This window comes from Mesocricetus auratus, unplaced genomic scaffold, assembly GCF_017639785.1.
Source record: "Mesocricetus auratus isolate SY011 unplaced genomic scaffold, BCM_Maur_2.0 Super-Scaffold_100676, whole genome shotgun sequence".
Lineage (NCBI taxonomy): Eukaryota > Metazoa > Chordata > Mammalia > Rodentia > Cricetidae > Mesocricetus > Mesocricetus auratus.
In genome coordinates, this window is record NW_024429266.1 from 129,655,929 (window position 1) to 129,681,824 (window position 25,896).

A 25,896-nucleotide genomic window follows, 5' to 3' on the forward strand; every position below is an offset into this window, starting at 1 on the left:
GACAGCTGGGAGGCCAGTATGGGACTGATCCAACCCCCTGAGTGTGAGAGTCAGTGAGGAGGCCTGGGCAACCTATGGGGCCCAAGGCAGTAGATCAGTGTTTATCCCTGACATACAAACAGACATCGTGTGTCCATAACACAAAGAGGGATGCTCTCTCAGCCTGGACTCTTAGGGGAGTGCCTGGACCCTGCCCTTAGTGAAATGACAGACTCTGGATATCCCCTATGTGGAAGGAAGTGGGCATAGGGTGGGACGCTCGGGGAGATGGTTGGGGGGGAGTGTGGGAGGAGGGGAGGGAGAGGGAACTGGGATTGACATGTGAAGCAAACTACTTAAAATTAAAGTAATAAAAAATGTTTAAGCCAATGTAGCAAAACCATGAAAAGTTAAATAAAAAGAAAATTGGACAGATATATTGATATTGAACAAAAATATGAGAAGTTAATTATGTTACATTTTGGTGACACACCAGAGCTCATTTTTAGGCAGCACATAATAGAGGGAGTCATTTTACGTTTGAGGAGAGATCTGGCACTAGTGAAAATTCCAGAGCTCTAAAAGGATGACACCAACTGTCAAACTAAGCAATAGTGAAGAAACTACCTTAAACAACCCTCCCTGATAATGAATTTTACACAACTTTATATGCCATCCTAGAACCTCCATTAAGTGACAGATGGAAGCAGAGGCAGACACCCACAGCTGAACACTGAACTGAACTCCTGGAACCCAGTGACAGAGAGGGAGGATTGATGAGCCAAGTAGTCAAGACTAGACTGGTGAAACCCAGAGAAACTGCTGACATGAACAATGGGGGAGACTTTGGACCCCAGACTGATGGCTGAGAGGTAAGAATGGGACTGATACAGACCTCTTGAAAGTGGGTGTCAATGAGGAGGCCTAGGCAACCTGGGGGGCTTTAGGTAGTAGATCAGTATTTATACCTGGCACACAAATGGTCTTTGCATGCCCATCCCACAATGAGGGATGCTCTCGCAACCTGGGCACTTGGGGGAGGGCCTAGGCCCTGCCCTGAACGAAATGACAGACTCTAGAGTTCCCCCATAAAGAACCTCACCCTCCCTGGGGAATGGAGTTGTTGGGAGGGGGGCTGAGGGAACAGGGGGGAGAGGAGGGAGAGGGAGTTGGGATTGACATGTGAAACAAGCTTGTTTCTAATTTAAAGAAAAAAGAAAAAAAGCCAATTGCTCTCAATATGTATCTTAGTTAGGATTACTATCGCTGAGATGAAAGACCATGGCCAAAACCAAGTTGGGAAGGGAAGGGTATATTTAGCATATGCTTCCACATTAGTATACATCATCAAAGGAAGAAGGCACAGCAATCCAACAGGGCAGGAATGTGACGGTCGGAGATAATACAGAAGATATCTGAAGGCTTTAGTCCTTATGGCTTACTCAGCCTGCTTTCTTATAGAACCCAGGAATACAAGTTCAGATGTGGCCTAACCTACAATTAGCTGAACCCCACTGCATCAGTTAGTAAGAAGAAAATTATAGAATTGTGTACAGCATTATCTTATGGAGACATGTTTCAAATTGAAGTTTCATCCTTTCAGATAACTAGCTTGTGTCAAGTTGACATAAAATTAACTCCTGGTGTGAACCTAGAAGCCATATTTCATGTGGAATTTGCGGGTTGTGGATGGGAGTCAGTCTGCATAACCTCTGCTTTTGATAGGGAAGAGCTTGAATAAGAAATATCATGAATGTAAGATACATTGATCTGGGAAATATTTAGTGTTCTTAGAGAAAGAGATATGCCAGAGACTTTCAAAAGGCAGAGAACAAGTAAGTTCCTTAAATTGACTGAGTGAAAAAAGGTCCTTGAGGATGACAATTTAGTTATGACACTCAGTAACCTGTCCCTTCCCTATAGATCATTAAACTATGTTATGAAAGCGTATTTCTACATTTCCTTATTTTAAAATGCAGGTATAACTGTATGCATACATACGGACTTCACTTTGTTCTTGTCTATGCATCTAAATTTCTGTCAAAGTTATATCTCTGTCCATTGTTCATCCTCATGATTTATCACAGAAAATCCCCAAGAAGAAAAAAGAAAACCTTCTGTCTCGAATTCTATTTCTTGAAATTTCCAAAGAATTAAATCTCCATTTGTCCATCTTATATTCTAAGTTAGAATGAAAAGTGTAATTTTTATCCATTTTTAAAGAAAAAACTATACTAAACAAGATAAAACCAAACCATTATATTTAATGGACACTAGAATAATTATATCCTGTCATCCCTAGCAGGGAATGCTTTCTCTGTAGGAAATGTGTGTCTCCCAGGATCGGTAGAGAGTTTGTATAGACTGAGACTTCCTGTATTAATGAGCTGAGCACACCCTGCAGCTATCTATAGACCAGAGAAACTTTGCTGATTTGCATGAGCCCAGAACAAATCCCCCTTAGCTGACAGATTCAAAGGTGTCTGCTCACAGTCCCTGCAGGAGTCAGCTCCAGTCAGAACACAGCATGGCCATGAAGGCTCCTGCTCATGCCCTGGTAATTTTGCTACTGTGGTTGTCAGGTAAGCTGTACAGGAAAGAAAATTTATTCAGCCCGGCATATCCTACATTTCTTTACTAATCAGGAAATTCCTTCTAAACATTGTTAATTGTGTGATTTTTTGTTTGCTTGTTTTTCTCCTGTCAGGTGCCAGATGTGACATTCAAATGACACAATCTCCATCCCTCCTGTCAGCATCTCTAGGAGACAAAGTGACCATCAATTGCCTGGCAAGCCAAAACATTAACAATGAGCTAAGTTGGTATCAGCAGAAATCAGGACAATCTCCTACACTCTTGATCTATAATGGAAACAGTTTGCAATCTGGTGTCCCATCAAGGTTCAGTGGCCAATATTCTGGGAGAAGTTTCACTTTAAGTCTCAGCAGCGTGGAGGCTGAAGATGTTGCAAATTATTATTGTCTACAGGATTACAGTGCTCCTCACACAGTGATACAAGCCATGACATAAACTACTGAGGGAAGCAGAAGTTGGAGGCTATGCTGTCCCAGCTGCTTCTCCTTCTGTGTTTATGTGCTCAGACTGCTTGTATATCAAGAAATAGTTTTGCTTTAAAGTACCCTGATATCTGCACATAAATCCTTCTTTCTCTGATCCTTTGCCAGCATTCAGTATGGATTTATCACAACAGAGGGAATGAACTGCGTAATCATGTGGTCCTTGGAGAGGTCTGAGAATTTCAAGGACACAATGCTGATGCTTCATCCTGCATGTGATATACCCTAGGAGAGGCTCAATCCTTGTCTTATACGGTTTACCACATGGGCTAGTGGATGGTGAAAATCCTGTTTTAGAAACAAGCTGCTTCACATGTCAATCCTAGCTCCCCCTCGTTCTCCTCCTCCCTCGCTCCCCCTTTAACCTCCCCAGCTCCCTACACAATCCCCACTTCACATTTCAGGGAAGGAAAGGTCCTTCATGTGTGATCTTCAAAGTCTGTTATATCATATGGAGTAGGGTCTAGGTACTCCCCCATGTGTCCAGGCTGAGACAGCATCCCTACATGTAGAATAGGCTACCAAAGTCCATCTGGATGCCAGGGATAAATGCTGATCTATTGCCTGAGGCCCCAAAGAATGCTGAGGTCTCCTCACTGACACTCATGTTCAGGGGGTTTGAATTATTTCCATTCTGGCCTCTCAGCTACCACTCTGGGGTCCATGAGCTCCCTCTTGTTCTGGTCAGTTGTTACTGTGGGTTTCACTTGCCCAGTCTTGACCCCTTTGCTCATCACTCCCCCTTATCTGCAAATGGTTTCCAGGAGTTCAATTCAGGTTTTCGCTGTGGTATCTGCCTTAGCTTCCTTCAACCACTGGATGAAGCCTGTAGGATATATACAAGGAAATCATCAACCACATTATTGGGGAAGGGCATTTATGGTAGCCTCTCCAGTATTGGTTAGATTGTCAGTTGCAGTCATCCTTTTAGGTCTATAGAAATCTCACTAGTATCAGATCTCTCTTCAAACCTATAATGGCTCCTTCTATTATGGTATCTCTTCCTATTCTCCTCTATTCTTTCCCTGACTCAACTTTCCTGCTCCCCCATGTCCTCCTCCCTCCATCCTCTTCACCCCATCTCTTTCTTCTAGCTACCTCCCCCCCCCATGTGCTCCCAATCTGCTCCGGAGATTATGTCCCATTTCCATTCTCTGGGGTACCATGCATATCTCTCAGGTTCCTCCCTGTTTCCCAGACTCTCTGGCTGTGGGACTATAGGCTGGTATGCCCCTGATTCATGCCTAAAATCCATACATGAGTGAGAACACACCATAACTGTCTTTTTTTGACTGGGTTACCTCACTCAGGATAGTTTATTCTAGTGCCTTTCATTTGCCTGAAAATTTAAATATCCCATTGTTTTTTTTTCTGTTGAATAGTACTCTATTGGGTAAATGTACCACATTTTCTCTACCCACTCTTCAGTTTAGGGGCATCTAGTTTGCTTCCATGTTCTGGCTATTACAAATAATGCTGCTATGAACATATTGGAACAGATGTCCTTGTTGCATGAATGTGCATCTTTTGTGCATATGCCTAAGAGTGGAATTCCTGGATCTTGTGGTAGACTGATTCCCATTTTCCTAAGGAATATCCACACTGATTTCCAAAGTGGGTGTACGTGTTGGTATTCCTACCAGTAGTGGAGTAGTGTTCCCCTCTCTCCACATCCTCTCCAGCATAGACTGTCATTGGTCTTTTGGATTTTAGCCATTCTTTTTTTTTTGTCTTGGAGTTCTTTATTATTATTATTTATTATATTTTTAAAAATTAGAATGACGCTTGCTTCACATGTCAATCCCAACTCCCTCTTCTTCTCCTTCTCATACACCCCACACCAGCCCCCCCCAGCCTCCCACCCTATCCCCTCTTCCTTTCCTATAGTTTATATACAGAGTCTGTCATTTCATTCAGGGCAGGGCCTAGGCCCTTCCCCAAGAGTCCAGACTGAGAGAGCATCCCTCTTTGTGGTATGGACAAACAAAGTCCATTTGTATGCCAGGGATAAATATTGATCTCCTGCCCAGGGCCCCACAGTTTGTCCAGCCTCTTCACCGACACCCACATTCACAGGGTCTGGATCAGTCCTGTGCTTCCTTTCAGCTGTCAGTCTAGGGTCCAAGAGCTCCCCCCTTGTTCATGTCAGCTGTTTCTGTTGATTTCACCAGCCATTCTTTACTCCTTTTTTCATCACTCCTCCCTGTCTGTCACTGGGTTCCAGGGTTTAGTTCAGTGTTTAGCTGTGGGTGTTTGCTTCTGCTTCCATCAGTCACTGAAGTTTTTAGGATTGCATATAAGATAGTCATCAAACTCATTATCAGGGATGGGCATTTAAGGTAGTCTTGCCATTATTGCTAAGCTTGCCAGTTGATGTCATCCTTGTAGATTGCTAGAGATCTCATTGGTGTCAGATCTCTCCTCAAACCTATAATGACTCCCTCTATTAAGGTATCTCTCATCCTGTTGTCCTCTATTCTTCCCCCAACTTAACCTTCTTGCTCCCCCATTACCTCCTCTCTCCTCCTCTTCTCCCCTCTCTTTTTCCAAGCTCCCCTCTCTTCCTCCCCTGCTCCCAATCTGCTCAGGAGATCTTGCCTTATTCCCCTTCTCTTGGGTACCTTCTGTGGGGAGTCGACCTGGTTCTGACCTCTGCCCTGAGTGTGGGCAGCAGTGGCCCAGCTCTCTCTGCAGGCTCCTGGTAGCTTGGCTGTCCTTCTGGGGGGAGTCGACCTGGCTTCAGTCCCCAAGCCAGGGGATCCAAGAGAGGGCGAGCAGGAGGAAATCATGTCTAATATAGTGACCCGGTGCTCACCTCTGACCTCTGCCCTGAGTGTGGACAGAAGTGGCCAGTCATTTTCTTTTTCATTTAAATAGTATTTTTTATTTATATATCAACCTCATTTCCCCCTCCCTCCACTCCCCTCACCTCACTGCAGTCCTAACCCTATCCATTCCTCAGAAGGGGTAAGGTCTTCCTTGTGGAGTCAACAAGATCTGGCATACTAAGTTGAAGCAGGATCAAGCCCTTCCCCCTGTATTAAGGATGAGCAAGGTATCTCACCACAGAGAATGGGTTCCAAATAGCCAGCCATATATGTTGGATAAGTCCTAGTGCCACTGCCACCTTTTCAGGCGAAGCTCCATAGCTGCTCATCTTTGAGGGTTCCAAGTGAGCTTCAATGGGTACCTGATGCATTCAGTCAAAGAAGATCAGAATATCTTTAAATGGGAAAGTCAAGATGAAAAATGTGTAATTTGTTGGATGAGGACCACAACACACTCCATATGTGTGAGAAGTTGAAGAACAAAGGATAAACATTTGAAGCTGTTTTCTCAAGTGGGATCAATTTCCAGGGAAGCCAATTGTCAAAGAATTATCATTGCTTCCACAACAGGATGATGAATTGTGAGGGCCACTCAGCAATCAAGAACAATTGAAATAACCCTGAATAAAAGTTCATAGTGATCTATCATATCTCACTTATAGAAGGTTACTTAGCATCACAGCCAGTTGAGAAATATGCTTTATTGAAATTCAATACTTACTGTTATGGAATAACCTTAATTGTCTCTATTTTAGTTTTTAAAACTCCATGTTAGCAAATATAAATGAATATATCCAGCTCTCTTTTGTCATCTACTTTTTGTTTTGTTTTTTTAAGACAGGGTTTCTCTGTATTGTTTTGGAGGATGTCCTAGAACTAGCTCTGTAGACCAGGCTGGCCTTGAACTCAGAGAGAACCACCAGCCTCTGCCTCCCGAGTGCTGGGATTAAAGGCATATGCCACCAACGCCCAGCTTTGTCATCTACTTTTTCAACATATTTTCTTCTTATGTCTTATGTTTTTCTTTGATATCTTGTGTCTTTTTCATGTACTTTAGGACTTTAGGCCCTATGTGAAGAATGAAAATTCTGTGTGGTCTGTATATAGAGAGACCACATCTCTATAATTAGTGAAGTTAAGATTGCCACTCAGAAAATTAAAATCTTAATACATTTTTATTCTCATTATCTGACTTGTTTCTAAGTCACCAGACAAAGGTTTCCTCCAACGTTCTACTGTCCATTCAAGTTAATTTAGAGTCACAATAATATTTGAAATGGGACAATGGTATTAAAACCCTTTACAGCAACAGTGTTACTTTCCTTTCGTTACTAAACACAAGTTCTGTGGTGGGGTTGATTACAAGGACAATGATTCTTTCAGTATTAATTGTTTATGTATCTTAGTGACCTTATTACTAGAGAAAAATGATCTTTTATTCATTCCTGGACAGAGATACCCTTATTATCCAAACCAATTGAGGCTGCAAAAACCATGTGACCAGATATAACCACGGTAAGATGGCATAGAATCTGTCCATGTTTGGAGGTCTCTACGGAAATAAGAAGTGTATTCTACTGTTCAGAACAGATGATGCAGTCAGTTCTTTCCATTGATAGCAAGTTGTTTGTTGCATTTTTAGTGTGGGTACATGCCCATGGTATATTTTGGAAAGGGTCTAGGCTGCCAGGTGCATTGAGTATGTGTACATAACTCCAAATATGGAGTCTTTGTGTGCTAAGATAATCCTTATGTTTGTATGTGCCAATGTCCCTTTATCCATTCTGTTAATCTGTCTTTTATATTTGGGATGAGTTCATTGTTATTGAGAGATATCGATGAACAATGACTGTTACTTCCTGTAATTTTATTGTCATTGATGGAATTGTGATGATGATGATGTTGTTAATGATAATGATGATGATGATTGTGTGTGTGTGTGTGTGTGAGTGCTTCTATTCCTTTGCTTTTGCTGATGTGAGATTTTTTCTATGTTTTCATGGGTATAGTTAACTTCCTTGGTTTGAATATTTTCTTCTAGTGTCTTCTGTAGGGCTGGAATCTTAGTGAGTTATTGTTTAAAAATGACTTTATCATGGATGATCTTGTATTCTCTTTTTATGGTGATTGAAGATTTTGCAGGGCGTGGCAATCTGGGCTGGCGTTTCTAATCTCTTTGAGTTTGCAGGACATCTGTCTTGGCTCTTCTGGCTTTTAGCATATACATAGAGAAGGCAGGTATAATTTTAATAGGTCTACCTTTATATGTTACTTAGTTATTTACCTTTATCTTAATATTATTTCTTTGTTCTTCCTAGTGTTTTGATTATTACATGGGGGGACTTTCTTTTCTGTTCCAATTCCTCTGGTTTTTCTGTATGCCTCTTGTGCCTTTATAGGCTTGTCTTCCTTTAGATTAGGAAATTTTTCTTCTATGGTATTGTTCAAAATATTTGCTGTGCCTTTGAGCTGAATTCTTCTACTTCCATTCCTGTTATTCATACATTTGGTTATAGTGCCCCAATATTCCTGGTTGTGTTGTGTCAGGAATTTTTTAGATTTAACATTTTCTTTATCCCATGTACCTATTTCTTCTATTGCATCTTTATTCCTGAGCTTCGCTATTCTTTATCTTATATTCTCTTGGTGAAGCATGCCTCTGTAGTTCCTGTTTTCATTCCTAAATATTTAATTTAGAGGATTTACTTAGTTTGGGTTTTCTTTATTTATTCTATTTTCATTTTTGTGTCCTGAACAATTTTATTAGTTTCCTTCAATTGTTTTCCTTTTCTTGGCTTTTCTTAAGGGATTTGTTCATTCTGTTGAATTTTTCTCACAATTCTTTAAATTCTCACTTCTTCTTTAAATACCATTTTCATCTTCATATAGTTAGTTTTAAGGTATTTCTTTTTGTGTCAGCTCTGTAGGAACATTTAGAGCCTGCTGTGCTATGATAGCTGGTCTCAGGCGGTGACTACCTGTCTCCAAAAACCAAAATAAAAAAAAAGTCAGGGAACAGAGTCACCACCCTGACTTATTTTTTTCTGAGACAGGGTTTCTGTATATTGCTTTGGACCCTGTCCTGGAACTCACTCTGTAGATCAGGCAGGCCTCAAACTCACAGAGATCTGTCTCTGCCTACCAATTACTGGGATTAAAGGCTTGTACTACCAAAGCCCGGCTCATGCCATGATTTTTATTGATAATATAATTTTTCTGGCATCTAGGCATCTGTGTTTGTGGTGATTAAAGTTCTATGAGTTGATTTTTATGTTTTTTGGGGATTTTGCAAGTTTTATTCCTTGATTTCTGTACCTCTCTGAATTTTCACCATGCCAGTGTCCATGAGATTCCCATCGATGGCACCCAGAGTGTTTTTCCTGTCCCATAATGCTGCTGAAGACCACACAGATACTTGATGTCTAGGCTGTAGCCTGTGGCCATTTTGGTGTCTGAGGGCTGTGCAAACACCTAGGCAAGGTTAATCTGAGTGGCATGTGCTACCACCAAGAGCTTTAGTGTTATCCATACTCTGGCTGCTGCTGAGGGCCATGTCTGGTTTCATTGCCCTCTGCAGTCAGGGTATGAGTTGATATCTGTGGCTCCTGTTATCACAGAGGCCATGCAGATGCTCAGGGTATGGTCAGCCACCTGAGACAATGTTGGTGTCTGAGGTCCTTGCTGCAGCCTGGGCCATAGTGATCTAGTTGGCCTGTGCTTCCACCTGGGTCAGGGTGATGTATAGGCCTAAGCTGATGCTGAGGGCCATGTATGGGTCTGTGCTCTGCTGCAGCTTGGGTCTGTGTTGATGTCCATTCCCCACACAACCAAAGGGGCTAACAGGAACCATATGTGTTGCAATCTCAGTACCATGAAGAAGTTGATGCATTTTTCTCTTAAAGAAGGCTTGAAATTATAGCTAGAGTACTATGAAAACAAAAGGAGATCAAGGGGATACAAACTGGAAAGGAAGAGGTAAAACATTCACTATTTGCAGATTATATGATAGTATACATAAATGATCCAAAAAAGTCTACCAGGGAACTCCTATAGCTGATAAATACTTTGAGCAAAGTGGCAGGATACAAGGTCAACTCAAGGAAATAAGTGACCCTACTTTACACAGATGATAAAAGGGCTGAGAAAGAAATCAGAGAAACATCACCCTTTCCAATTGCCACAAACAACATAAAATACCTTGGGGTAATGCTATCTAAACAAGTGAAAGACATGTATTGTAAGAACTTTGAGTCTTCAAAGAAAGACATTAAAGAAGTCCTCAGAAAATGGAAAGATCTCCCATGCTCTTGGATAGGTAGGATCAATGTAGTAAAAATGGCAATCCTGCCAAAAGCAATTCAATGAAATCCCCATTAAAATACCAGCACAATTCTTCACAGACTTTGAAAGAACAATTCTCAACTTTATATGGCAAAAAGAAAGACCCACAATAGTCAAAACAACCTTATTCAACAAAGCAACATCTAGAGGCATCACCATCCCTGACTTCAAGCCCTATTATTGAGCTATAGTTCTGAAAACAGCTTTGTATTTGCACAAAAACAACAGGTAGACCAATGGAATCGAATCAAAGACCCTGATCTCAACCCACACGTCTTTGAACACTTGATCTTTGATAAAGAAGCTAAAACTACACAATGGATAAAAGAAAGCATCTTCAACAAACGGTGCTGGTATAACTGGATGCTGGCATTTAGAAAAATGTGGATAGATCCATGATTATCGCCATGTGCAAAACTTAAGTCCAAATGGATCAAAGACCTCAACATCAATCCAGCCACACTGAATCTCTTAGAGGAAGGAGAAAGTGGGAGGTAACCTTGAACGAACTGGTACAGGATACTGCTTCCTGAACATAACACCAGTAGCACAGACACTAAGGGTTAAATAAATGGGACCTCCTGAAACTGAGAAGCTTCTGTAAGGCAAAGGACACAGTCAGCAAGACAAAAAGCAGTCCACATAATTGGAAAAAATATTCACTAACCCCACATCTGACAGAGGGTTGATCTCCAAAATTTACAAAGAACTCAAGAAGCAAGTCTCCAAAACACCAAAGGATCCAATTAAAAAGTGGGCTGCAGAACTAAATAGAGAATTTTCAATAGAGGAGTTTAAAATGGCTGAGAGGCACTTGAGAAAGTGCTCAACATCCTTAGCCATCTGGAAAATGCAAATCAAAACAACTCTGAGATACCATTTCATTGCTGTCAGAATGGCTAAATTCAAAAACACCAATGACAATTTATGCTGGAGAGGATGTGGTGAAAGAGGAACACTCCTCCATTGCTGGTGGGAGTGCCAACTTGTTCAGACACTTTGGAAATCAGTATGGTGATTCCTCAGAAAAATGGGAATAAACCTACCACAAGACCCAGCAACTCCACTCTTAGGCATATATGCAAAAGATGCCCATTCATACAACAAGGATGTCTGTTCCACTATGTTCATACCAGCTTTATTTGTAATAGCCAGGACTTGGAAGCAACCTAGATTCCCCTCAACCGAAGAGTGGATATAGAAAATGTGGTACATTTACACAATGGAGTACTATTCAGCAGCAAAAAACAATGGAATCCTGAGATTTGCAGGCAAATGGATGACACTAGAAGAAACCATCCTGAGTAAGGTATTGCAGTCAAAAAAAGAGAAACATGGCAAGTACTCTCTCATATATGGATTTAAGACATAGATCTGGGGAGTGCCAGCCTACAATCCCATGGCCAGAGAATCTGGGAAACAGAAACTTCATTTAGTGGCTGATGGAAGAAGAGGTACACTCCCATGGGTAAGCACTGAGCTGAACTCAAGAAAGCCAGTAGCAGAGAGGGAGGACTGATGACCAAAGGGATTAAGACTGGGCTGATTTACCGCCCAGAAACAGCTGACCAGTCCATGAAGCTTACTCTTATCACCATAAGATGTTTTATGGCTCTGGTAATAATGGATATCAATTGATAATCATGTGGAAAGATTTCCATAGTCATAAGACAACCTTCCTCTAAAAGAGGAAAAGTACACTTCATGCATCTGTTTTATGTGTCTTTTGTGGTAAATGATTACAACTTCACACCTTCCAGAATCACAAAGTGATGATCTGATAATACTAGAGTACAGGACACTTTCTGAGTTAAACTCAGACCTAGGATGGCTATGCATCATCTGGTGCCCTAATAAGATAACCCATTTCCGCCTTCTTATCTCCAAGATGCCTCAAGGTCTGTTCTCCTCATTACAACTTGCCTTTCAACTGTCATCCTCCTTATTTATGGTGGTGACTCTCCAGCAATGTTATGAGGACTTCATAAGAATGTTGATTTTACGTATGTTTTCAAAATATGCTCACTTTATGCATATATCATTTTGTTTTTATATTAAAACTTTTTAAATCATTTTTATTTTAATTTTAAATAGCTTATTTTACATGTCAATCCCAGTTCCCTCTCCCTCCCCTCATCCCACACTCCCCTTCTCCCCCAGCCTCCCACCCTATTGCCAATTCCTTCCACATAGGGGATATCTAGAGTCTGCCATTTCACTCCAGGTAGGGTCCAGGCATTCCCCTAAGAGTCCAGGCTGAGAGAGCATCCCTCTTTGTGCTATGGGCACACGATGACTGTTTGTATTCCAGGGATAGACACTGATCCACTGCTCAAGGCCCCATAGGTTACCCAGGCCTTCTCACTGACACTCACATTTGGGGAGGTCCAGATCAGTCCCATGTTAGCCTCCCCGCTGTCAGTCTGGGGTCCAAGAGCTCTGCCCTGTTCAGATCAGCTGTCTCGGCTGGTTTTGCCAGCCCATTCTTTGCCAATTTGCTCATCACTCCTCTCTCTCTGCTACTTTTATAGTAATTTAAATGCAGTATTCCTATATTCCATGTATCATCGTAGATACATTTTATTATAGAGAGTGTATAAATTATATAGGTTTTCAACTTGACCACTTGTTTTTAAATTAAAATATAATCACTGCAAGCCTCATCTAACATTTCATCTTTCATGATTCCATAATGTGCTATGCAAGCTCTCAAGAATGGGAAGCCACCAATATCCTACTCAGTTGTTATACCTATGAACTAAAATCATGACCTGGACAGAGCATCTAAGGATGCAGTGTAGCAATGATACACATACCTTGGAGGTAACCAGCAGCTTTTTAACTGGGCATAAGGCCCAATCTATAAGAGGGAAATAAAGTCTAGTAAGAGAAACCTAGCCAAATACCTGGAGATAGTGAGGTCCTGGATATTGGGGACTATAAAACTTGCACTTAACTAAACCAGCATAATCTCCAACCACATTTTTAATATTTATCCTTATACCTGCATAACCCCTCTTCAAAGGAATATCTTATAGCTTTTAACATGGTATATGTTCTCTAGAGCATAAAATAATTTTTAAAAATCATGAGATTTTAAATTTTCTTAAAAAGTGGTCTGATGTGTTTTGTGGCCTCTGATCTCTTTGTTGCAGGGGTAGAATATTCTTTTGATTCCCGAACATAAGCTTGCTTCCTGCTAGATGCTTCCCCAATATTGCAGCAAATAAAAATATATTTCTGTTCAAATTCATTGAAAAGATATCAATGAAGCATAGCAATCAAAAGTCCTATTGTAACACAAAGAAAAAAAAGTGAAATACTTGTAAGATCCATAAGACCAAGATACAACTCTGAGGATTCTAAGAAATAGTCTCTTTATCACACACACACACACACACACACACACACAAATAAGACCTGGGAGTCAGATGCTGGTATGAAAATCTGCTAGACAAGAAAGGCAGAGAAGGAACTATCTGACTTCCTCCTTAACCCTCAACCAAGCAAGTGAGATTCTTCTATAATACTAATCCCTAAAATATGGCCAAAATTACAGTCTGTTCATACTATTTCCTGTGTGTTTTCTATCCATTTTCTGGAGTCCCTCTAACTCTCTATGGTTACTTCCTGTCAACTAGTTGCTGGCTCCACATTCTGACTCAAAGTTTTTTCTAATTAACATGAATTCAGTGTTCACAATGTGATCAAATATCCCTATAAAATGGAGGGGTATCTAAACCAAGTCCCACTAACCTGAGTGTGAAAGAGTCCTACAGTTTGGATGATGGTGGGTCTGTGAGTGACACTCTTGCTGGAAGAGTATGCTATTGACTTAGTTTCCCACTATGTTAAAAACAGCTAAGGTGCCAATAAGGGAGGAGAAAACCAGTAGTCTTAGCTGGCAATGCTGTATTCTTAGGAAAGGGGTACATAGTCACAGCCACCCGATGTCTCCTTTTTATAAAGAGGGACCAGGGCATGATCAAGATGGCCGTAGAGCCCTTTTCAAGCATTTTCCCCACACATTTCTAAGAGAGGCTGTGATGTTCTCTGTAAGCAGCTCTGAAAGTTTCTGGGTCATGTGTTGACTGAGGTTTGCATCAATTTGAGATGATCTGATTTCTCCTGTTGCAACCTTTCCTCTGCAGTAGCTCCTTTCTCAGAAGGGTCAGAATGCAGCATTGTCATTCCTCATTTTTCCAACATTTAGTGGAACTTGGCCATTCACAAATCATTAGGGATCACATAATTCAGATTATCTGCAGACATTTGCCTTGTTTCAGCCACTACCACAACTCCTTCTCTTTCTCTCTGTATTTCTTACTGTCATTGAGATGCTATTGCTGGTGATGTTTACTTAATTTATGTTCCACACCTCATTTCTGTTTTGGAAGTATGACTTCTGTTATTCCCAACACCTTTTTCATTATTTGTTTATTTTTCTTTCTACAAGTGTTAACTATATGAAGCTAGAATCATGAAAACTATTACTTGAATTTAAGTTCAAGGAAATTCTATGGAACCTTGAAATGTTATTGTTATTAATTTTACAACAAAGTGTTATTTTATTTATATTTATTATCTGGAAAGTTAATGTATACTAGGAAACATAGGTGTATTAATTCATCTGGTAGTAATAATCTTCCCTTATTCATTTCTTTGAAGTTGTGCAATTTGGAAACAATTTTACTGTCATTGGAATATTAATATGCTCTGTCATAATTAGCCTAATTTTTATTTGCTGCTCTTCGCATTTGTTGTTCCCAAAAGTAAAACAAAACAAAACAAAAAAGACCTCCCAGTTTATGTTTTCTTTGCAGCAAGAGAAATGCTTTAAATACATTTTCATGGAATGCATAATCCTCAAACCTAGCCTTTTTCATGGAGCCCAATTTAATCTTTTGTCCAAATAATTTGAAATTTCTAACATTTGTTTTCAGGATTTTGAGCCTTATGGCACCTCTGATTAAGGTTAGGTTCCGTGAATTTCAAAAGTTATTTAGGAAATGTAACTGTGGTTCAAGAGGAGCAGGCTCCATCCCTAACTTGGTAGCATCATTCATGTGATACTAAATTTGGAAATTCGGAAAATGTAGGATTGTTGGAGACTTTGATTCTTCTCTGTAGCTTCAGAGAGCTGTTTTGGCAGCGTGTATTATCTGTGGTGAAATACTGAGTGGTCCATAATGAACTGTGATTATGAAGCCTTTATTGCAATGGCAATTTCTAGTTGTTGGACCTGCAAGAACCATACGAAGTCTGAAAGGCAGGGCTAATACAGGGAACAGAACCAACAGGAGAGGAACTTCAAACAAAATAACTGCTGCCCCCTAGTGGCCATTTGGAGGCTTTACTCGTCAGGTCTAGTCCACTTCCTTAGTCACATTTCATAAACTTGACTTCATAAAAATGTACCAAGAATAAATGATGCCCATTTCAGTGACTCAGCTCAAATGTACTTTGTGAAGCTAGTGCCCAAAACACCAAAGCTCAGCCATATTCTCTTCTTTAAATGTCCTGTGTTTGTATTGTTCCAAACAATTTGTCTAATTACATATGGTTCTCCATGTTCTTAACTGCTGGCTCGTATTTCCAGTCCCTTTTATGTTGCTTTATATAAACTTTTCTAGATTTGTCTCATATTTGAACAAATCCATTACCTTTATTTTTGGAAGTATGTGTTATAATGGCTTAGATATTGTGCTTTTTTATCAGTATAATTTGTTTTTAGAAAAATTTTATATATGTACATATTACATTATTATTGCTCTTACTCATACCATGTCTTTTCTCTCCACCCTACAATTCTACTTTCCATCTTTCCATATTCATTTCTTTTGTTGATATGTTTTGTTTGTGACCCCCTAGTTTAGTTGGGATGTCTCTTAGATCTTGAGTCTAGTTTGTCATTATATATTTGAGATTAGTTGATTTACTGTTGGATACACAAATAATGACATTGACTTTTCCTTTGCAAGAATATTTCAGTAGCCAGAAGTTCATCCTGACTCCCCTAGTGAAATATTCTCTCCATAGCATTTTATCATACACTGTCTGCTGTCATTTAATGTAACAAAAAATATAATGCTTTTTCCCATACTAGATAGCTCATGCAGTGCCCTGGTTGCCTGCTTTCCCAAGTGGCATTACTTTGCATTGCTTCTAAACTTTCTTGGACGATATATTCAAAAGTCAGCCTTTAAGAATTGCTTTCAGGACCCTAAACTTCTCTAGCTCATGAGCTTCCTTCTATCAGTTTCTCATTCCCATACAATCTTACTATTTTCATTATCGTCTTACTTTTGTCTTCTTCACTTGACTCCCTCTCCTTTCCCTCTCTCTTAGTCTCCTAGCCAATGCTCTCTTTGTCCCCGCTCTTTTCATATCTACACACCTCTGCACCATGGCCGTGTTCAGTCTTCCACTTTCTCTCCCCGCTCTGGACTTTTCCTGAAGTCTCTGGCTCTGCTTTCTCCTAGATCTACAATAAAAACTTTTTCCTCAACCATAAAAATGGAATTGCTTGGAGAGTTGCTGTTCAGGCAGGGCTTCAAGGTGATGCGGAGTCACTCTCTTCTCCCACAGAAGGTGCCCAGGCAAGGCCAGAAAGTTGTTAGTCATGTCATATGCAGAATGTTTTCCACAGATCTCCAGGGCAGTCCCTGGATGTGCTTTAAGGGAATGGAATGGAAAGGCCCATTCTATTTCACTCATTGTGCAGACAACCAGTTTGGGCTGATAAGTGCCTGATTCATTCAGTGTAGGGGAATGAGTGTGATGGGGGTGGGCAGGATATCTGTCTCACTGAATAAGCTGTTGGGTTCAGTCATCCAGAAGCTGAACCTGAAACCTAAATTCTTTGTTCACTGTGATGACCTCATCCACACCATTCCAGGAAGTCCCTGGGAGGAAAGAATAGACCAAGGACCTGCAGCAAGCGCCAATGGCCTTTGACCAATACTTTGCTCTGGTGCCAGTCAGTGGGACCCATGACTTGGGCAATGTCCCCATATGAGACAATGGATGAATTCTGCCAGACATGGGGAGATGACTGCTTCAGTTTCTAGTTGGGGTGGGGCATCCTATTCCTGGTGCTCAATTCCCAGTTCTTTTAAGTTGCCTCCAAGTGCCCTGAACTAAAGCTGACCCAGAACCACTGGCCTACCTGGCTACTGAGTAGCAGAAGTGATGGTAAGCCATTGTCTTCCAGCTCATGCAGCAGTGTTGAGGATGATGAATACTTCAAACTTGTCAAGGCTGTGATGAAGGAGCTGGCAGACAAGCTCGCTGGATCAGGTATCAGAGTTGTGTTCCTGGGCCACTTGCACAGGGCTGCTGCTTTTATGTGTAATCTGGTGCCAGGTAGGCAAAGACACCCATGAGTTCTGTGTGGTAGCCATCACTGCTGAGGAAATTGTTGATCATTACTACAGCCTAGATGAGATGAACAAGAGAGCAATTGACACTTGAAGGAGCTGATGAAGGAGTCATATTCCACGTAATCCACACAATTTTCATGCACATGCCCTTTCATCGGCAGGTTTCCCAGACACTTGTAACAATGTCTGAGTAGACGGCAGTTTGTGAATGCATTTCTTTTTACATAAATCAACGTGCTCCATCCTATCCTTAATTATATTCAAAAGAAGGCTGTCTCTCCTTTAAAAAGGCAGAAGAGAAGGCTGCAGAGGGCCATATACTGCAGTGAATACTAGCGTTTAACAAGTCCACCCAGTTGGGGAGCTCCAGTTGGCAAAGCTGTGGTGTTATTAACAGTGTGTGACTGGGTGTTCTCTATCTGTATCTTTCTTGAGTGCCACTGCTATACCTTCCTAATAAAAAAGCTGTAGAGTTTTTTCCACAGCCCCTTGGTGGTGTGTTTTACACTTGTTGGGGCACACATGTTGGGGTGGATGGTTAGAAGGATGATTTTGGCTTAGGCTATATAGTTTTGATGAATGGAAATAATACTAGAATGTTTTACATCACCCAGATTGACAGCATTTTCTGTCACAGTGTTTCACAGAGACAACAGCTTTAGACTTCAGAGTAGATTCAAAGTAGGCTGGTTTTCTTTGGCGATAATATCTGATCGTCCCTATAGACAAATACACATGGTGATTTTCCCAGGTGCTGTTTACTGTGGATTCACGGTCAGAGTTTGTAGCAACTTTAGTCAGCATGTACACTCCAACCTTAAGGTTCATCCAATTTACTGTCTGGGAACCCTCAACAACTCAGAGCTAGGTTCAAGGCCATTGCTGTTCACTGGCTGGTCATTGTGACATCCCTAGTCTAAAAGAAACTATGTGACTTGCCTTGGGTATTGAGAATGGGCCAGGTCATAAATACTTAACTTATAATGGTCCAGAGTTTGGTTGTGTGTGAAGAGAGGCAGTAGAGAGGAGTAGCAAGGCAGAGATTGATGTAGCAGCGATGAAAAGGCAGCAGTACAGGGCTAGAGAGAGAGGAGAGAGCTAGGGAGATTTTCAGAGAAGATGTTTTTCAAGATGACATAAAGAGAAATTTACCATCTGGAAGCATCTGTGTTTCTGTTTTCCCCTGAGATAGACAAAGTATTTTCTTTAGAAAGATAGGAATTTTTCATAAGATATTGCACATTCTTGGAATTTTTTCCGGTTTGCTTATTTTATACTTGCCAATTTTCTTATTTGTCCAGATGCTGACTGGAGGCTGGTCCCCCAAGTGAGCTTTAGAAGGTTGTGGATATTTTCAATCATGGTGTAAGAGTCTCCACATGATGTTTTGGTAAATTATATTTATTGTGCATATTTCAACTCTGTCCTTGAATCTCACTGTTTCTCACAGTTTACAGTGAATACCTCCTGCCCACAATCCCAGCTCAGTAACAAGTGTGATCATCCGTATTTCCTCAGCATAAAGTGAATTTACTTTTCTTAAACTGTGGTTACGATTTCCAGGTTTCTGTGAAAACAAAGGTCACTGTTTCTTTTCTTGAAGACTGAATATTATCACCCTATCCCAGGACCACATGGATTCCTCATATCAGGGAGTTTCATAGCCACCATTGGCCTTGAGAAATAGAGGACAACCCTCTGGTGAGGGTGACAATTTAGTTATGACACTCAGTATCTATTCCCTTCCCTATATATCATTAAACTATGTTATCAAAGGGTATTTTTTTACATTTCCTTATTTTAAAATGAAGTTATAACTGTATTCATATATATTGACTTCCCTTTGTCCTCTTCTATGAATCTAACTTTCAGTCAAAGTTATATCTCTGTCCATTGTTCATCCTCCTGATTTATCACAGAAAATCTCCAAGAAGAAAAAAGAAAATCTTCTACCTAAACTCACATTTCTTGCAATTTCCAAAGAATTAAATCTCAATTCATAATCTTATATAAAAAGTTAAAATGAAAAGTATAATTTTTATCCATGTATTAAGAAAACAAAACTAAACTAAACTAAACAAGATAAAACCAAACCACTATATTTAAAGGGCACTAGACTAAATATATCCTGTAGTCCCTAGTGGGGAATGCTTTTTCAGTAGGAAGTGTGTGTCTCCCAGGACTGGTAGTGGGTTCCTGTAGACTGAGACTTCATGTACTGCTGAGCTGAGCACACCCTGCAGCTGTCAATAGGCCTGACAGTTTGCTGATTTGCATGAGCCCGGAACACATCACCCTTAAGTGAAAGATTCAGAGGTGACTGCTCACAGTCCCTGAAGGAGTCAGCCACAATCAGGAAACAGCATGGCCATGAAGGCTCCTGCTCAGGCCCTGGTAATTTTGCTAATGTGGTTGTCAGGTAAGTTGTACAGGAAAGAAAATTTATTCAGTCTAGCTCATCCTATATTTCTTTACTAATCAGGGAATTGTTAATTGTGATTTTTTTTGTTCGCTTGTTTTCCTACTGTCAGGTGCCAGATGTGACATTCAAGTGACACAAACTCCATCCCTCCTGTCAGCATCTCTAGGAGACAAAGTGACCATCAATTGCCTGGCAAGCCAAAGCATTAGTGATGACTTAAGTTGGTACCAGCAGAAATCAGGACAATCTCCTACACTCTTGATCCATGATGGAAACAGTTTGCAATCTGGTGTCCCATCAAGGTTCAGTGGCCAATACTCTGGGAGAAGTTTCACTCTAAGCCTCAGCAGCGTGGAGGCTGAAGATGTTGCAACTTATTATTGTCTACAGGATTACAGTGCTCCTCACACAGTGATACAAGCCATGACATAAACCACTGTGGAAAGCAGAAGTTGGAGGCTACGCTGTCCCAGCTGCTTCTCCTTCTGTGTTTATGTGCTCAGACTGCTTGTATAACAATAAATAGTTTTGCTTGAAAGTACCCAGATACCTGCATATTAACCCTTCTCTCTCTCATCCCTGCCAGCATTCAGCGTGCCTTTATGAAAACAGAGGGAATGAACTGTGTAACCACGTGGTCCTTGGAGAGGTCTGCGATGTTGAGTGACACACTGCTGATGCTTCAGTCTGTGTTGCAGGACACCTGCCTGGGTCCAAAATAACACACAGAGACTCTACTAGTTACAATGCTGTCAGTCAATGTCCAGGGCTTCTCATTGGCTTGTTCTGCCTTAAATATTAACCCCTACTAATGTATATTTTTATAAGGACTTATCTTTCTGAGGATGGCATCCTTATGCACCCTCTCTTCCATGGGCAACCCTCTACTCTTGACTGCTTTTCCCAGAATCCTCCTCAATTCCTAGTCCCACCTATCTTGCGTCCCTATTGGCCAATAGTACTTTATTCATATGTATAAGACAAACGTACAAAGAACGACTTCCCCCATTAAATTTGCATGTGATGTACCATCCTTGTCACATATGGTTTACCATCTGTGATAATGAATGGTGAAAACTCTCTTTGACTTCTTTTTTATTTAAATTAGAAACAAGCTTGTTTCACATGCCAATCCTAGGTCCCTCTCCCTCCCTTCCTCCCCTGTCCCACCCCAACCAACACAACCCCCTACCCAATCCCCACCACACACTCCAGGGAGGGTGAGGGCCTTCATGGGGTATCTCCAAATTCTTTTTGTCTTGTTGACTGTGTCCTTTGTCTTATAGAAGCTTCTCAGTTTCTGGAGGTACCATTTGTTAATTGTCGATCTCGGTGTCATAACAACGGCAACTGTTGTTATGTTCAGGAAGCTGTCTCCTGTACCAATTCATTCAAGAGTACCTCCCACCATCGCTTTTAAGAGATTCAGTTTGGGTGGATTTATGTTGAGGTCTTTGAATCATTTTAACTTAAGTTTTGTGCATGGTGATAGACATGGATTTATTTGCAGTCTTCTACATGCTAGCATCAAGTTATGCCAGCACCATTTGTTGAAGATACTTTCTTTTTCCATTGTATAATTTTATCTTCTTAGTCAAAAATCAAGTGATTGTAGGTGTGTGGGTTAATATCAGGGTTTTCAATTCGATTCCTTTGGTCTCCTTGTCTATTTTTGTGCCAATAAATTCTAAGCTGTTTTCAGGACTATAGCTCTATAATAGAGCTTGAAGTCAGGGATGGTGATGCCTCCTGAAATTCCTTTATTGTACTGGGTTGTCTTGGCTCTCCTGGGTCTTTTGTTTTTCCATATAAAGTTGATTATTTTTCGTTCAAGGTCTGTGAAGATTTGTGCCAGTATTTTGATGGGGATTGCATTGAATCTGTAGATTGCTTTTGGCAAGATTGCCATTTTTACTATGTTGATCCTACCAATCCAAGAGCAGTGAGATCTTTGCATTTTCCAGCACCTTCTTTAATTTCTTTCTTTAAAGCCTCAAAGTTCTTGCCATTCACTTGTTTGGTTAGAGTTATCCCTTTTGACTGCAAATTATAGGCAGGATCTCTATTGAGCAACTCTATAGAAAACAAGAAAACAAGGGTAAGATAAACATTAACAGACAATATATTTACAGAATTACTCTTAGGGCATTTCCAGCAACTATCAGATCATTAGTCATCTGCCATAATTACTGGAGTAATTCCTTAATTGTTTCATGACATGAAGGCATCTCGGTGAGCTGGTGAAATGTACATGATGGGCTTGGTTGGAGCATCATTTTTCTGCATTGGCTGTTTCTTCTTGGAAATTGTATCTTATCTGTTTAAGTCCTATGCTCGCTGCTTCTTGTGTGTCATGTCTTTATAGCTTCTACGATTTGGTGACACCATCATCATGTTCTACCTCACAGAGTCTAAATTAACAGTACCAATGTGGACTGAAATACCTAAAGTGGCATTTTTGGTAACATTTTGACCACCTGGAGGATATATTTTTATGTAGTACAACTATTTGCCATTCTATCCATTTAAATTTGGAAAATGAACACCAAGACTTTGATGTTTTTGCTCATTTGAATCATTAAGGGCGTAATTTTTCATGAAGTGGGTCATTCTGTAATTCTTCTACTATGCTTTGATCTCTTGCTTATTATTTATTTCAGTAATTTATTAAGTATTCCTCAAAGGGGGACCAAAATATTATTAACTCATTAAAAAACTGAGAGTGCATCCACAATGCACTGCTGGCACATTAAGGAACAGAAACAGAAATTTTGTCTTTTGTCTAAGAACTTATTTGACATATAAGACCAAGGAAAAGGTATAATTCTCTCAACTGGAGACAATGAATATTGACATATAACACTTTAAAGTCAAAAGAACCCAGCATCCTCTTATCTGACCATTATGTACATGTGTCAGAGAATTAAGACACATTTTAGAATTCAAAATCCACATGCAAAATATTCAGAGCATTGCCATGTTACAACCCCGATAAACTGAAAAATAATTTTAAAAAATAAAGCTATAAAATTCAGAAAAAAAGTGGAAAGGGGAAAGTTAGAGGAATGGGACTTAGAACTATATTCAAGCAGAGATTTAAAATGCCTTATTCTAGTTGGTTTCTGTTCATGTAATAAAATAATGACTAAACCCATTTTGGAGAGGAAAGGTTTGTTTGGTTTACTTGTCTTACTTACAGTCCATTATTGAGGGAAGTTAGGGCAATAAATCAAGCAGTAAACTTGATCAAGGATCTTCTATAGAGACCATGGAGGAATGTTGTTACTTATAGCTCACTGCAAATAGATGTTCACTTTTATTTCTGCCCAGAGATCACACCATATCCTATTGACTGGGTTTTCCCACAACAACCATCACTCAAGAAAATATCCCATGGACTTGCTCTTAGGCCAATCTAATAGAAGCACATATTTGCTTCATGCTGTTCTTTCCTGGATGACTCCAGCTTGTGTTATGTTGACAAATGAACCAACATGTGCCTATATCTTTAGATGTATAAAACCCTCATGAAAAATCCTAAAGCATACAGATAGAAGAAACATATCTTGTGTTCAGAGATATGAGGAATCAATTGTGTCATTTGGGACTTACAAATTCAATGCAATTTCTATCAAAGTAAGAAATACAGTATTCATGGGAATTGTTAAGATGATCTAAAATCTTTTGGAATCTCACAATATTCTGCTTGTCTAAAGTAATTTTGAGCATAAATAACAAGCCAAGAAACCTGGCATACCTTACCTTTAAACATATTGCAAAGCTGTAGCTAGTAAATAGACTGCCAATTCATTTTTTTAATGAAGAATTTAAGAACACCCAATTGGACCATCTTTTAAAGTGAATTAATTTCTAATATGCATCATCTTTTAATTTCTGTGCATACATGTCTGTATGTGTTTATGAACATGTGTACAAGTATCCATAGATGACAGAGGAGGGCACCGGATCTCCTGCAGCTGGGGTTGCAGATGGTTGTGAGCCACCTGCCACGTGGTTTATTCAACAGAGAAGATTGCTATTTCATTAGCTTATCAGCAATATGTACATAGGTACATAGCCAATAGAAAGGCTTTATCAGCTTGCCGATGACTGCCCAGGGTGTTTGTGATCCCATTGTAGTGCTGAGCTTTTCTCAGGGTGAGCTTTTAAGCACAGTAATCATGTTCAGGGTTGATATATTTCAGTTAACAAGAACAGTTTGCCAGAAGTGGAACTCCAGAAGCGAAAAAGCAAGATTAGTATATTATGAGATTTTCAGAGAACTGTATGGTCTTAGAAGGATTACACCTCTGTTTTAGTTTTGGCAGGTCACTAGGAATGTGATCTCCTCTCATGACACTGTATTTAAAAGAGAAAAGCTAGGGATCATTTACATTAGATGAAAGTTTATAGAAAGGATTGTAGATGGCAGAATGACCCCACAATGTAAAATGTCTCCTCAGTTAATGGAAAATACTTTATGTATAAAAACATGTTATACATTGTGTGTCTAACTTAGATAATTTAATTGTTTCTTATAGATTAAGCTCTCTGTACCAAAACCCAATTTATAAGAGAATAAGTAAATAGATAATCCATCAGAAATGATATTGTGGATTCTCTAAACTCGTTTTGGAAGACTAGCTTTTGTACTGGTGTCTCAATTCATGAACAACTCTTTATTTTTTTAAAATTTATTTATTTGTTTAATTAAAATTGGAAACAATTGCTGGATGGTGGTGGTGCATGCTTTTAATCCCAGCACTCAGGAGGCAGAAGCAGGTGGATCTCTGTGAGTTCGAGGCCAGGCTGGACCGACAGCCTCCGAAACAATACAGAGAAACCCTGTCTCGTAAAACCAAAAAAAAAAACCAAAATGAAAACAATCTTATTTCATATATCAATCCCAGTTCCCTCCCCTCCCATCCTCCCATGGCCTGCACCAACCCCCCCTTCCCATCTTTCTTCTGCTTCATAGAAAGTGTGTGGCCTTCCATGGGGAATCATCAAAGTCTGTCAAATTATTTGGGGCAGGGCCTAAGTCCTCCCCCATGTGTCTAGGCTAAGACAGTATCCCTCTATGGGGAATGGGCTCCCAATGACCATTTTTATACTAGAAATAAATACATTCCACTACCAGAGGTGTCATAGACTACCCAGGCCTCCTAACTGACACTCACTTTCAGGTGGCCCTGTTCAATCCTATTTTGGCTTCATAGCTGTCAGTCTGGGTAACATGAGGTCCCTTTGTTCAGGTTAGCTGTTTCTATGGGTTTCCCCAGCCTGGTCTTGACCCCTTTGCTGATCACTCCTCCCTCTCTACAACTAGATTCCAGGAATTTGGCTAAGTGCCAAATTCATGAGGGTTTTATACATCTAAAGCTGTTGGTCTCTGCTTCTGCTTATATCAGCTACTGGAGGAAAGCTCTAGGATGGCATATAAGGTAGTCATCAATTTGATTATAGGGGACAGGTATTTAAGAAAGCTTCTCCAATATTGATGACATTCTTAGTTGGGATCTTCTTTTCATATCTCCGTACATTTCCCTAGTGCCAGATTTCTCTTTAAACCTGTAATGCCTCCCTCTATTAAGATATCTATTTTCTTGCTCTCCTCTGTTCTTCCCAGCCCTCAATCTTCCTGGTACCTCATGTCTCCTTCCCCCTCCTCTTCTCCCCTTCTTTTTGTCCTAACTCCCTCTCCCCTCCCTCGTATTCCCGATTTTCTCAGGAGATCTTAGCCCTTTTTCCTTCTCTGGGGGACCATATATATTTGTCCTAGGTTCTTCCTTGTTTCCTAGTTTCTCTGGAGGTGTGAATTGTAGGCTGGTACTCCTTTGCTCTATGTCTCATATCCATATATGAGT

General features: G+C 40.2%; 1 pseudogene and 2 gene segments (V, D, J or C); all 3 read left to right on the forward strand.

The window, feature by feature from the left end:
* The first annotated feature begins 2,403 nt into the window (after positions 1-2,403).
* On the forward strand, positions 2,404-3,153 carry LOC101830249. The segment is given in 2 exon segments: positions 2,404-2,561; positions 2,687-3,153. Coding segments are annotated over 2 exon segments (378 nt in total).
* Positions 3,154-16,996: 13,843 nt separating this feature from the next.
* LOC110342012 lies at positions 16,997-17,730 on the forward strand (annotated as a pseudogene).
* Positions 17,731-19,869: 2,139 nt separating this feature from the next.
* LOC101830791 lies at positions 19,870-20,567 on the forward strand. The segment is given in 2 exon segments: positions 19,870-20,026; positions 20,139-20,567. Coding segments are annotated over 2 exon segments (378 nt in total).
* Positions 20,568-25,896: the final 5,329 nt, after the last annotated feature.